This window comes from Ammospiza nelsoni, chromosome 5 (assembly GCF_027579445.1).
Source record: "Ammospiza nelsoni isolate bAmmNel1 chromosome 5, bAmmNel1.pri, whole genome shotgun sequence".
Classification (NCBI taxonomy): domain Eukaryota; kingdom Metazoa; phylum Chordata; class Aves; order Passeriformes; family Passerellidae; genus Ammospiza; species Ammospiza nelsoni.
Genome location: NC_080637.1, coordinates 56,241,065 through 56,254,917, shown reverse-complemented (window position 1 = coordinate 56,254,917; position 13,853 = coordinate 56,241,065). Strand labels below are relative to the sequence as shown.

The 13,853-nt window shown below is 43.2% G+C and overlaps 1 protein-coding gene across 1 annotated transcript; it reads right to left on the bottom strand.

Moving 5' to 3' along the window:
- Positions 1–3,453: 3,453 nt before the first annotated feature.
- LOC132073486 (zinc finger protein 3 homolog) lies at positions 3,454–6,306 on the bottom strand. Its single transcript, XM_059472578.1, has 3 exons — positions 6,223–6,306; positions 5,689–5,761; positions 3,454–4,157 (listed from the first exon to the last, which is right to left on the bottom strand). Exons 1-3 carry the CDS (start codon positions 6,304–6,306, stop codon positions 3,454–3,456), a joined length of 861 nt encoding a protein of 286 aa, XP_059328561.1.
- Positions 6,307–13,853: the final 7,547 nt, after the last annotated feature.

Sequence of the window (13,853 nt, the reverse complement as noted above, 5' to 3'; positions counted from 1 at the left end):
TGCACTTCAGTGCATCCCAGTGATAAGAATCTCTTGAGCTGCCACAACAAAGGTCATTCCTGGCCAAAATCCCTGCAGGCTCCAGGGCAGGGATTTAATCAACTGCTGCTTGTTGATGCATCTGAGTGTACAATCAGCACCTTCACAGGTACAACAACTGCAACACCACAGCCCAGAGGTCACCTGCCCCGAGTGACAGAACGGTTGAGAAGAGTCACAGATGTTTACACTGGACATGTTCACAGCACATTGCTGAGCAAGCTGCAGAAGCCACAGGGTTTTGAGCTGGGAGCTGAGGTGAAGGCAGAGCTCCAGAGACAGATGAAAAGGATAAGGCACTGGCACCTTCACAGGAGAGGAGACTGCTGGGATTAAGAAGAGGGCAAGAAATTGATGCTGCAGCAGCTGCCTGCTGTCCTAGCAGGAGTCCTAAGCTATAAACGTTGGAATTCAGGAGAGCATTGCCTGGGAGCAGTATATTCAGTTGCTTCTGAATTTCCTGAAGCACCTGCAGCTGACTTCGCTGATTCAGGAGAAGCATATCCATGTTTTCCCTTATTTTCTTCACTGTACAAAGAGAAAGGAATGTTAATGCCTGCTATGTAAAAACACAGGCAGTTCAGAAGTGTTTTTCTACTTACACTCTTGAGAAACAAGATTCCAGTGATCCATCTCCCTTTCCTCTGCACCACATCTATGCTCTTCTTTCTGATGCAGAGATGTAAATTCAGGTTGATTTGCATCTAAAAGGAAGACACTGCAAGTCAAAAGTTGCAAGGTTTGCATTCCAAACATGGCAGCTCAGCAACAACCCTTCCTCTCATCCACATTTTAAAATTCAAATTTCATTCAAGTCACAGGTGGTCCAAACCCAAAGATTAGGTAGATACAGGGTGTGTTTTTTTTTGTTTTTTTTTTTTTTTTTTTTTTTTTTTTTGTTTTGTTTTGTTTTTTGTTTTTTGGGGTTTTTTTTGGTTTTTTTTTTGTTTTTGAGGTGGGGGCACAGGGGAAGGAGGAAGCAAAGCTGGAGCAAGGGATCTGCTAAGGAAAGGGGAAATTGAGATTTAGTAAAAAAATATGTTTGTATTTGCATGCTTTCTTTAGAAGCAGATACAGTGTTAGACTAATCTGATACTACTCAGTGTCCAACTGAAAGGGCAAAAATGAAACTTTTCTTCAAGAATATATTATAAACTCATCTGAAGAAAAACCAAGGTTTAGGAGTGTAAGGTTCCATGCTTAGGTTTCTTAGGCCACTCCTCTGTATCTATGGACTGATAGGCCTCAAACCCTACGTAAAGAATTCAGTTTTGCCATTCTAGCACAAACCTGATTATAACTTGTCCTGGTTCAAAAAGGAAGTGAGTTTTTTTGAGATGTTGTGGTCAAACCAATAGGTGCTCAGATTGGAATATTGGCACCTGGTGTGGCCACTGAGGACATGGATACACCTCTGAGAACACAGGGGGTTAAAAGCAGAAAAGTCTCAGGGGGAAGCTCTCTTGGCTCTCTTGGGTTCCCTTGGTGAAAGAGGTCAGAGCTCCCCTGCTCAGCTGCGGGCTGGGTGGGGAGGGGAAGCCATGGGCTGGGTGAGGTAGGGAGGGAGGTAGGGAGGGAGGGAGGGATGGTGCCTGTGCCACCTTGAAAGTTGATAGCACAGCCGGCCAAGGAAGAAGGTGCCCAGCAGGGCAGCATTGGGAGTTCTGGACAGGCAGAGCCAGAGATTTTTAACCCTTTTCTTGGATGATGGAAACCTTACAAATGAGGATCCTCCTGGAGTTGAATGAGAAGAGAGATTGAGATAAGAGGAAATGGGTCACGAGAGAAGTTGAGAAGAATCTTAGGTGGGAGGGATGATGGAGTGGCCTTTGGCTGGACTTTTCTTGTATAGCCATGGACAGAACCATTTTTCCTGTGACACAGAGACTGCATTTAGGGGGAGGCAATGGCTTGGAGCCAGGAGAGTGGAGTGATGTGATGTGAAGGAGTGCGTGAACAGAGGCGATGGGTGAGGAGGGTGGTTGGTGCCCTCCGTCTTTAGGGAAGGAGAAGATCTCTGTTCTCAAGACCCCTCGACCCCAGGGAGTGAATTTGGGGGGGACTGGTGTCCCGAAAGTGAGAGACTGTGGAAAGTGGAACTGGGCAAGGCATCCTTAAAAGGGGAACCCTAGAAGCAGCTCTGGTCCATGCACAGTGGTGAGAGCACTGGGCATGGAAGGAAGATGTCACGATGGCAAATGATCTCTGGGCGGTGCCACGTGTGACATGGAAACACAAGAGGTCTCAACTGTGTCTCCAGGGGAAGCCTATGGCACAAGAGGGACTCCTCTCTCCTTGATGAACTGAGAATTGATTATCTAAAGGCTTGTGATGGACTGAGAGTTGATGATCTGAGGGGCGGATGTATTGGAAATTTTGTGGGGGAAGAAGAAATGTTTTTGGAAGGTTTTCATTCTGAGTTCTGTGTGTGTTTCTTTCTATGTATAGTTGTAGGTTAATAAAGTTTTTTCTTCTTTATTCCTAAGTTGGAGCCTGCTTTGCTCTATTCCTGGTCACATCTCACAGTAGACACCAAGGAGAATGTATTTTCATGGGGGCACTGGCACTGCACCAGCATCAAACCATGACATAACTTCATCATTATTCCCATTGTTAAGGTGAAAGGCTCAGGGTTGATTTTTTTTTTTTTAAGAAACAAACAAACAAAACCAAATAAAACAACTCCAAACAAACCAACCACAAAAACCGAAGAAAAACCTCACACACAACACACCTGCTTCTCATGCAAACACCCACGACAATTCTGTGGGTGTCTAGGCAAGACACAAGATGAAAACTTAGAATATTTTTGACCAAGGATAAAGGGACTTCACAAATAAAGGTACAACAACAGGAAAAAACACCCCACAACTCCAGTTTTTTATCCCTGAGTTTCAGGTCACTATTAGAACACAAAATATTGCAAAATCCAGAAAACTCCCTACTTGAAACAATCCACTGTCTGTCAGCCTGTGATATGCTAAGAATATTCCAGAGGCTTCCCACTGCAGACAACAAGAAACTAGGTTTCAATATCCTCATATAACAAAATTTGGCTGCTAGAGATGACCAAGTCACTGCTTACAGCCTTTTGCAAGTCAAAATTCCTTACATCTCCCTAAGCTTAGCATTTTGGTGGTTGAGCTTAGGTCTTCTGAAGATCTATGGTTAGACATCAGGCAACATTATGAAGCTGCAGTTAGTGAGATCTTTATTATTAGTGGGATCTGAGAGCTTTGGGGAGTCTAAGGTGCCAGGCAATCTTTGTGGTAACACCTAAATTTCAACTTCAGCTTTTTCAAGTAACTTCCTCAGATGGCAGAGATAAATATTAGAGATGGGAAAAAAAAAAAGTAACAAAACCAAATCAACAAACCCCCAACACTCATATTCAGAGCAAAGAGGGAGAACTGTTTAGGAAGAAACAGAGCAGAATATTTTATGTATCCTCCGAAATGTTGTGTAACTTGAAATAAAGACAATTAATTTACCTGCTGTGTGTTCACTGGATGTCTCTCTCAGATGTTGGTATCTGATGAAGTTTGAGCTCACACTGAAGCTATTTCCATGCTCTGAATGCCTACAGGGCTTCTCCTCTGTGTGGACTCTTTGATGCTGCAGCAGAGCTGTGTTCCCACTGAAGTTCTTTCTGCACATAGTGCAGGAAAAGATTTTCTTTTTCAGATGGGTTTTGTGGTGAGCAAGGAGACTTGAGGCACGGCTGAAGGTTTTCTCACATTCCTTGCACTTGTAAGGCCTCTCCCCTGTATGGACTCTCTGGTGAACCACCAGGTTGGCCTTCCTGCCAAAGCTCTTCCCACATTCTGCACACACAAACACCTTCTCTCTTGTGTGGATTTGCAAGTGGGTCAGGAGCCTGCAGTGCCCCTTGAAGCCCTTCCCACATTCTGGACACTTGAAGGGTTTCTCTTCACAGTGCAGTGTCTCGCCATCAGCATCAAGGGTGAGCTTCCTAGAGTCTCTTTGCTCATGAGGAGAAACATCACAGGCTGCCCCCCTCTCTGGGCTCTGGGCTTCACGTACCTGAGGCAGCTCCTCTTGCTTAAGGTCTTCAGGGAAGCTTCTCTCCTCCTCATTGTCTCCCAAAACGCAGTCCCCTGATGGAGTAGGAGACCCATCTTAACACTCCTCTTTCCTTGAGGCAGATAGGCTGCTCCTTGCAAAATAACTCAGTTTCTCAGGCCTACCTTCAGCTTACACCAGATTCCCTTTTCCCAAAGAGGAACAGAAATTCTAAAGACTGAGACAAGGAGATGGAGAAAAGTGGCAAAGGGAAGAAGAGAAAGGTAAGAAATGTTCCTCTTCTCTTCCTTCCTCTCCCCATTTCCTTGTACTTCTTTCCTTCAGGGAATGGCAAAACAAAGACTGCCAAGATGAAGGAAGGAAAGGAACATGCTGAAGCATCTCACACATCCGAAATATCTACTTTTAGCTATTTGTTCCCACAGACTTAGCTCAAAAGCTTTCTAGCCTGCTAAATTATCATTAACACACTGTTTCAAAGCCGGGCATTTGGGTGGGGATCTTTCAGCACAAAAGAGCCCATGCAACCTTCACTAGCAACAGGGAGATTTAGGTTCTCACTCGTGCTAGTTCATATTTATCAGAAAACAGTTAAATTATGTCTTTTGTAGGCTGGCACACCAGGTTTTCTTCTCTATCACAGCAATAGCTTTAAGTACTATAAAGATACTGTATATTTATGCATCAGAAATCAAAGGGCTCTTTATTGATTTAAAAAAAATCAGCTAATTCCTAATTACTACTGGGAGTTATTCCCAATAACTATTACAATCTCTTTTCATAGCAAGATCTAGCACAACATTTACTTTCCTTGCAATGACAAGCCAAAAATTGCATTTTGAAGAAACACACCACAAACATTCAAACATGTCCCTTTCTTTCCTAAAGAGTGCAACCTGTTTATTTCACAAGGGTATATGCACCATCATACACCCCACAGTAAGCTCTATGTATCTTATCCAGATGAGTAGATCTTAGATGTACAGCTGTTCAGCCCTAACAGAATTATGAGGATCACCTAATAGACAGTTAGTCAAAGCTGATTTTTGCAAGCAACTTCAGGTGTTTACTATTAATTCAAGCAGAAGCTTTAGCAATTGGCATCTCTGAATACAGCATTAAAACAGTACTCATACATTTGACACAAAAAAAGTTTGTTTAGTCCACTAACAAAACCAAATGAGGCTTTCTACATTCAAGATAAAACTCTGAAGGGCAATTTCTATGATACAAAAGAATAAAGTTCTTATATAATGTGTCCTTGAAGAGGCAAAATGCTGTTTACATGGACAGGGCCACCAACATGTTAACCCTCCATTCTCACACACACCCAGAGCTAGGCACTCACACACTTTGTATTCAGCTCCACAACTCCCTTAGATCTGCCTCGCCTGTAAGAAGCCCTGGAAAAGGGGAGTGTGCTGGCTGCCCATCACTCCTAATGAACTATATTGCCCTATTTTAGAGGAGATGCTAGAAAGCTGCAGCAGAAAGAAACCCAGAATGCCACTGCAGCCTTGCCTCGGCCTGGCATGGCATCCCGGGGATGGAATACTGGCACCATGCTTCCCTGCAGGATTTAACTAGCAAGAGTTTACACCTCACCTGGATATTCTGCAGTATCGCTCCTCCCGGGGCTCTGGAAAATGGAAAATATGGACTCCATTGCTGGCTCCATCTAGAAGAGGAGAGGACAAGGGGCGTATAACCTTTCCCAGCACATGGGAGAAGAAGGGGAGGGACAGACGCTGGTACAGCACACTTTGGCACTGCCCGGCCTAGGAGCCCCAAACGTGCCCGAGCCACTGAGCCCCCCGGGACAGCGAGGGCAGCCCTGCACAAAGACCTGAAGCTGGGTGAGCCGTGAGCTTCATCCAGAACCCAGCGTGATAAGGAGCACCATTCTCCAAACTCAGTCTCCCTGGAAAGCACCAACCGACCCTCAGGCGACAAGGCCTTCTCATTCACCTCACATCGTGTTTCCTGCCACGCTTTAAATCCCGGCCCGCGGGCGCTTCTCCCCTCCCGCGGCGCCGCTCCGCCCTCTCCCGAGCCCCGGGTCTACTCTGCTGGGCCCTCGCCTCGCCCCGGCCCCGCTGCTCCCCGGTGCCGCCGGCTCTTCCCGGCACAGCCCAGCACTCCTGCCCGGGGCTGAGACCCGGCCGGGGGGCCAGTGCCGCTCCCCTCGGCCCGCGGGAGCACCTCGGGTTCGCCCTTCGGCATCGCAAGCCCCTGGAAATGCGGCGGGAGCGCTTCTTCCGCTGCCCCGCGCAGTTCCAACCCGGCGCTCCGGCCACGTTTGCTTGCTGGGTTCCCCCGCACGGAGCGTCCGCGGGTCTCCGTGGCCCCGCTGGGCACCAGAAGGCTGAGCTGGCAGGGGGTGCAGCTTGGCAAGGTGAGTCACGGAATGGTCATCGTCCTACCCCTCTGCTGAAGTGGTGTCATCCCAGAACACACAGGATTGCATCTGGATGCTTCTGGAACATCCCCAGTGTGGAAGACTCCACACCCTCTCTGTACAATCTGATTGTGTAGTGTTAGGAATAAGGTGTAGTGATTGGCTCATGCAAATGAGGAGAGGTTATTAAATATGGGGGTGTCTTAGGTTCCAATAGAAGATGTGACCAGGGGTGTGTGTTGTGTTGCTGTCCAGGTGGGGCAGTTATCATCTGTTAATGGGCCATCCAGTCTCACTACATTACTGGTAAAATCACATCATCCCATTGTGAGATACTCAACCCAGTGGGAGGAGCCAAGCATTCCTACCTGGATAGAATCTGAGACTTGAAACACCACAGGCAGCATTTTCCCACTGGATTCCCAGAGGAGCAGCTTTCTTTTGCCCTGGATTCCCAGAAGAAGACCAGACCCATCTACACCACCACTGGGCCTTCAGAGGAAAACTACACTCTTCTACAGGATTACTTCTTCAACAGAACCACACCTGTCACTCTAGGAGGACTGCAGCCACCATTTAATCAGACTGCTACCAGCACCCTGACCAACAGGGTGTCAGGTCATATTCTGACTCTGTCAGTGTTGTTTTGTATTACTGCATTTTTTATTTTCCTAATAAAGAACTGTAATTCCTACTCCCATATCTTTGACTGAAAAGCCCCTCAATTTCAAAAATATTAGAGGAAGGGGGTTTACATTTTTCATTTCAAGACAGGCTCCTGCCTTCCTTAGCTGACACCTGTCTTTTCAAACCAGGACAGGTGGGGAGTTCTGTTGAGATTTACAGCTCTTTCGACATGTAATTTCATTGTTCCAGTTTGGTTTTGTTTTTCTGTTCTCCCTTCAATCTTCCTCTCCCTTTTGTGTGGTTGCAACCTGTGCCAGGACCTCACTACCCTTACAGGGAAGAATTTCTTACCAATATCCAATCTAAACCTGCTCTCTGTCAGTGTGAAGCCATTCCCTCTTGTCCTGTCACTCCAGGTCCTTGTCCAGAATCTCTCTACGTCTTTCCTGCAGCCTCCCTTTAGGTCCTGGAACATCACAATTAGGTCACTCCATAGGTTCACTCCTCCAGGCTGAACAATCCCAATTCTCTCAGTGTTTTCTCGTAGGGGACGGGCTCTAAATTTGTTCAGGGAACATTAAATATCTGGTTTATTAACAGATCCTAGGGACTGTTAGAGATAAGAAACTCCTAAGACAAGACCTCTGGGCCAGTGCTGGCTTTCCAGCTGTGTCCTTTTGGCTCCCGGCAGTTGTTAATGAAGTTGTTTAAAGGACTGTAGAGGGACTCACAGTCTGTATTTCCCAGTTTCAGAAGCCCTCCTTTGCTGTGCCAGCCCTTTTCTGCCCTGTGGAATCATGGCTGCTCCTTTCAGACCTCTCTGCTCACACACGCCAGGGCTATGGAGCAGCTCTTTCACCGTGATATCCTGCAGCTAAAGGCACAGGTTTAAATCCCATGTGCTTTCAGTAGTAGCCACTCCTTGGTGCTGCTCTAAACAAAGGTGATTCTTTTGTTTAACTTCTGGTTTTCAGACCATTTCCCCTTATTTGTCAGGATTAATTTTGGTTTGGGAAGAGCCAGATTCCATGATCCTTGCGGGTCCCTCCCAACTCGGGATATTCTGTGATTCGATGATGTGACCTTGTTTTAGGGCAGTTTCAGGTGCTGCTCATTAAGCAGGTTGCACTTTTCCCTTTCTGCAGTTGTGTGCTTTGGAGGGTAGAGGTATCCCATCCACAGTACCAGCCAGTATTTTGCAATAAACTGGATTATTTTCCCTGGCCTTCAGAATCCATGATATAGATGTGAATGAGCTTGTTGCATTAGATGCTGTTGGTTGTCAAAGACGTTTATGCAGCATCCTAATAAATCACACTCCAGCAAGGTCTGTTCTTCCCTGCAAGGAAAAATGGAAGCCTGGATTCACCGACTTCAACATATTGGAAGTTGGTGAAAGAATAATATTCCCACTATCTAAATGAATCTGCCTAGACATCGAAGTGATGGGTGTCATAGAAAAATGAATTAAGAAATGAATTATTTTCTTGGCTCAGCAGAGCTTGAACTGTGTGGCATGACAGCTTGTAAGCCACCAGGTAATAAAGGCACAAAAAAGATGGTGAAGAGTTTTCTCATTTGTCCCTCAAGTTCACTAAAGAAAGCAGTGGGTCTTCATGCAAAAATAGTGTGCAAGTAATAAAGAGCTTGTTATAATACATGAGTAGGTTAGAACACTTAGCTATGGCATTTTATAATTTTATAATTTAAAATTCTTGAGTTTGGGAAACTAATAAGAATAATTTATATAAATTTCTTTCAAGACTGTCTCAAATTAGACAAGTCCATGTTAGATGTCCATGCAAGTATTTTTAATTTGAAAGACATAATTTTCACTTACTTAAGTAGGAGCCTTGGGTTTCAATTTAATATTCTGAGTTCTAACTAGCCCTGTCCCCTGCACTGTTCACAGCCTTCCCACCCTGACATCAAGGTTTTAAAGAGCCTACTCTCTATCCCAGCATTCAGCTCCTTAATGAATCTATTGAATCCTCTCATCTGGGGTTACACATAATATAATTTCCCAGGTTAACACTGAATTGCAAGTAAGTATTGTGATTTTCTGTCAGGTTTTCCATTAATTTTGCAGTGTTCTTGCCTCAACTTATTTGTGACAATGATCATGTGAGATAAAAACCTCTTAAAGCACAAACTGTATGCCATCTCCAACTCTTCTGCTTTGAACAATACCTCTCACTCTATTGTAAGAGAAAATTTGATGTGACATAATTTGCCTTTGGAATTCCACACTATTATTCTTTTCCTTTTTAACTGCTGTGTGACTGCTGAGTATTGTTCTTTTACTGAAGTCAGGCTCACTAAAAATAATTCCCACATTCTTGTGCTCTTGTATTTCCTTTGTCTTGTGCAATTTTGTCCATCTTTCCTGAGCTCTCCAGGATATCTACCAGCCTACCTCAGCTTGCTCTAGCCTATAGGTGACAGTAAAAAATCTATGTTAAGCACTCTGTAACTTCTTCTCTGTCTGCTCTGAGTTCTTACCCTTTTGATGGTGATCTTATGTTTATTACATAAATTATACTAATCTTTCTAGCAAAGACACAGATTTTTTTGTTTGGGTTTTTTTTTTTTTTTCTGTTGTCTTCCAGTCAATAATCTTATAGAATGTTTCTGGACTGTTCTGTGTTCCAGTTGCTTAGTTGTTTGGCTGTGCTTTATTTATTTATTTTAATACATTATTTTATGTAATCTGACCTACTTGTCACCTCCTGTGCCATTCCCGTTCATGATTTCCAACCAGCAGGGAAATTTGTGGCTTGTCAAATTTACTCTCTTAACCTTTTTTTTTTTCCTTTCTTGGAGACAAGACATTTCTTTAGCAGTTCCTTAAAGGACATTTAAGTGTCCATCTTCCCACAAGCTGTTCTCCAGCGGATTTTCCTGCATTAGGATCTTACTGCTGGTTCTCTGAGTCTGCAGACACCCAACTTGTGGAAATACAGTCCTTTCTTTTGTGGTGGGTATCCATTTCTCACCATCTCTTCAGCAGAAGTGAGGAACAGGATTTTTACTTGCTTTTTGTGTCCTGAGGTAGTGGATGGTGCCTGGGATCTTTTCTCTCAGTATTTTGTCTAAATTCTGATAAGGTAAAATCCTTGTATTTCACACTTATCAGAGGATCACTAATGTTGGAAAGACGTCCCAAGGAAATAAGCAAAACTTATCAATATTTCAAATCCATATTCATCACAGGACACAGCACTTCCAAATAAAATGCCAAATACTGTACTAGAGCAAACTGTAAACAAAACCTTCTCAGCAGATAAATTCTTGGTTTAAATACCAAAATGTATTTACCATTTTGTATTGATTGATTTTTTGCTTTCTAAGGCCAAACAGAATCTTAATTAGAAGAAATACTAATAGACGCTAGTTGGAATTTACTGCATAATAAATTCTAGCTAATTCCTTTGCTTGCTTTCACATTCTATTTTGCCAGTCATTATGAAAATGAAGACTAGGAAAACAATTTAATTTTTTTCTGGAAATATTAATCTCACCCTAATGCAAAAGATTAAAGAATGAATGAAATAATGTAACTGTTGCTTTTATCCCACCACTGGGACTGTCATCTATTGGATGCCTAAACTCACATCCTCTCTCCCAGCTTTGACTGCAGAGTACCAAACTTTTGCCTCACTTGCCTTTTCAAGCTAATTTACCTCATTAGTCTGCTCACTGCTGAATTTGCACTTGCTGACTCAATCTTAGTTTATTTTTTTGGAATATCCTTCCCGGCAGCCCGTTATTTATTAATAAAGCTTTCCCAGAGGTGTTAAGTGGTAGCAAACTTTCCATGGGCAGCTGACATTTCTTTTTCCCCAGACCAACTGTCACATCACCCTCAGCTGGGGGGAGTAACAAAATGTGCTAAAATGATCAATAATCATGCATTGTGAAGAAAGGACAAAATTTTCCCTTAAACTCAGTGTTGCATAAACACAGTCATTACGTTAATGCTGTTCACACTTTCAAGCAGCCAGTTTTATTTATTACTCTGCAGTTACAGTTGTGTTTTTACTGTCTGTAGCTTTAAATTTTTCATTAGTTCCTCAAGTTCCACAATGCCTCCATTTCTAAAAGCCTGAGGCAAAGAGAAAGATACATTTAAATTCACCTGCCTCTCTCTGCAAGATTGTGCCATGCTATAAACCTTCTATTAGTTTCTGGTCAAAAAACCTAACTGCCAGAGGCACTACCAGTGGTCTGCATTTTGGGGTCTTCAGTGTCTTGCACAGCAAATACTTGGTGACAAATGTCAGTGGCAGAGGACCTGTGTTATCAGCAGCAAAATATCAGTCTTTGTGTGTCTCAGATCTTGCCCATTTACTGATCCAAATACACTTACAACCTCTGTCTACAAACATTTTTGCTGGCATTTTCACTAGCCCTGATTTCTCTGGCCAGTTTTTATAGGTTTAATCCAATGAATTATGTTTCATTAAGCCAGTGGTTCTCAAAGGTTTGTATTCTGTTGAGTGGTTGTGAATTCCAGTTGGAGATGTGGTAAATAAGTATGATTCATGCTGATAAAATTGAAACAATAATCGATATAGTAATTAATATTTGGAAATAATAAAACAGTTAAAAGTTGTAATGCCAAAGAAGAAAAGGAGAGGAGGGGCTCCACCCCCCCCTCCCAGCAGATGTTCAAGGACAGGAGGAAAAAGCAAGAGATAACAGTTACTAAACATTAACAGAAAGAAGGAAAAGTCTGGTTGTGTCCCAGGAAAATGCCAGCTATAAGAGATTTATTGCTTTGATACTAAAATGTAGTAATATGTTAGTTTTAGCTTACATTATACTGGCTTGGTGCGCATGTGTAACCCAAAGGCGAATTAAAGGACAAAGAGGAAGAGGAGAGCCTTCATCAGTGACGACCCCCAAAGACTTGTGCGACCACCAAACCGAGTGGTGGTGCATGTGCGGTAAAGGTGGTGATGAGGGCGGAGTTAGAAGTGTGATGAATCGAAAATGGGAGGAGATGACATTGACATATGGCATAGAAGGGGAGAATCTTCACTTGGCAAGCTTGTACGTGAGCTGACAAGGGTCCAAGAGCCCTGCACTCCGTACCCTGCGGTTATCTTTTGCTTATGCACTATTATTGGAACCAAATTATCCCTTATTTTTAATCAAATTATATTGTCAATATATATTTTCTAAACTATTCAATTAAAATTGCCGCTATATCAAATATTGTTTGGGTTTTTTTATGATGGGATAATTGGGCAAACATAACAGAGAGAAAGAGCTTGCAGTGAGAACTGAATCAGAAATACAAAGTCAGGGCACAAGCTGAGGTGGGAATTCCTGTTTGAAGGCCCTCTGCAAAGCTCTCTCCATACCTTGTTCAGGGAAGACTGCGAAAAGATGGATCACATTGGCAGCTCCAGAGCTATTACCTTGATCCCCTCTTGCCTAATCTTCTTTTACAGAAGATGCATTTCTTTTGCTGTGCGCGCCTGTTGTGTCTTTTTCATTTGGGGCTGGGTGTTACTTGCTGCTTCCCTGGAAAGAGCAAGTCACCCCTGAGACTGCAGTGCAGGCAGCTGCAGGAATTTGTATCATCAAGGCAACTGTGGCAAGAGAAGTAGATGAGTGTGTGGCCCTCTCCTGGCTCTGGATGGGTTCAGGGTTAATTCAGCTTCCACTGCTGTGGTATCCATTCCATTGGTAGGGTGTGAGTCCAGAAATCCATTTTATCCACAGCACATTTCACAGCCAAATAATCCTGGGAGTTAGGAACCGGGACCTGTGGGCTCAGTTCTTAATGAACACCAGTTGTCGTTAACTGAGGGAGATGGGGAAAATTGGCTGGGATGCCTTCCCTTGAGACCTGGTGCTTATACTGTGTGACCTGTGGTATTATCAGCTAAGGATTTATCCTACTTTACATAATTTTCTTCCCCCCCCTATTTCTGCTTCCCTTAAAATATGAAAATTAATGCAATTTTCCTTATTTATTTATTATTTGCCTTGATAATACTGGGCAATTTAGAATGTCAGAAAAAAACCCTTAAATACTGAAGAATGCAGGTTGATGTTAAAATCTGTTCCTTGTAAAGAATTTGAACTTTCTTGCTGATGGCTTTCGTTCATTGATGCATCTTACTGGAATTTTTTTTTCTCCATAAAGATCACATTTACATATTAAAAATGGAAAATTATATTTTAAGGAAAGATTTGCTAACAAAATAAAAATGGTATCTTTGATATATGCCCTGAATTTCAGGATTGGAAATAATTTTCATTAAGCAAAGGGTCATGATAATGCTGTGTCTTTTCCACTCATTGAAGTATGCTATATATATGCAAGGAAGTGAGAGATAATTACTAGATATTATCTACTCTTGCTTGACAGAAAACTAGTATTATGAGGTGAGGTCTCTATACTTAAACTAAAAATTTGCGGTAATATACTCAGGTACAAATGGGATGTTGTTCAGGGAAATTGGCTGGTTACTCCCAATTTTTCTTTGCTGCCCCTCTGAGTTTCCATAGGACACTCATCACAGTAGGACCTTTCAGTCTTCTCTATCGGGGTTGAAGTCTCACTACTGCAGCCTTTAAAATTTGTTTCCCTCCTGTAGGTGGGGCTGCCGTTCCACTGACAGCTGTGCTGCAGATGTGGGCAGATGTGCTGGAGAGGCAGCCTCTGCTCAACTGCAATGGCCAGCAAGTAACCACCTCCTCTATCAAACCAAGCAATGCAAAATGACCA

Coding starts and splice junctions, on each gene's coding strand:
- LOC132073486 (XM_059472578.1), bottom strand. CDS start 6,306: ATGCCGAAGGGCGAACCCGAGGTGCTCCCGCGGGCCGAGGGGAGCGGC. Junction 5,762..6,222: donor GGTCTCAGCCCCGGGCAGGA/GTGCTGGGCTGT, acceptor CTCCTCTTCTAG/ATGGAGCCAGCAATGGAGTC. Junction 4,158..5,688: donor CGATACTGCAGAATATCCAG/GTGAGGTGTAAA, acceptor CTACTCCATCAG/GGGACTGCGTTTTGGGAGAC.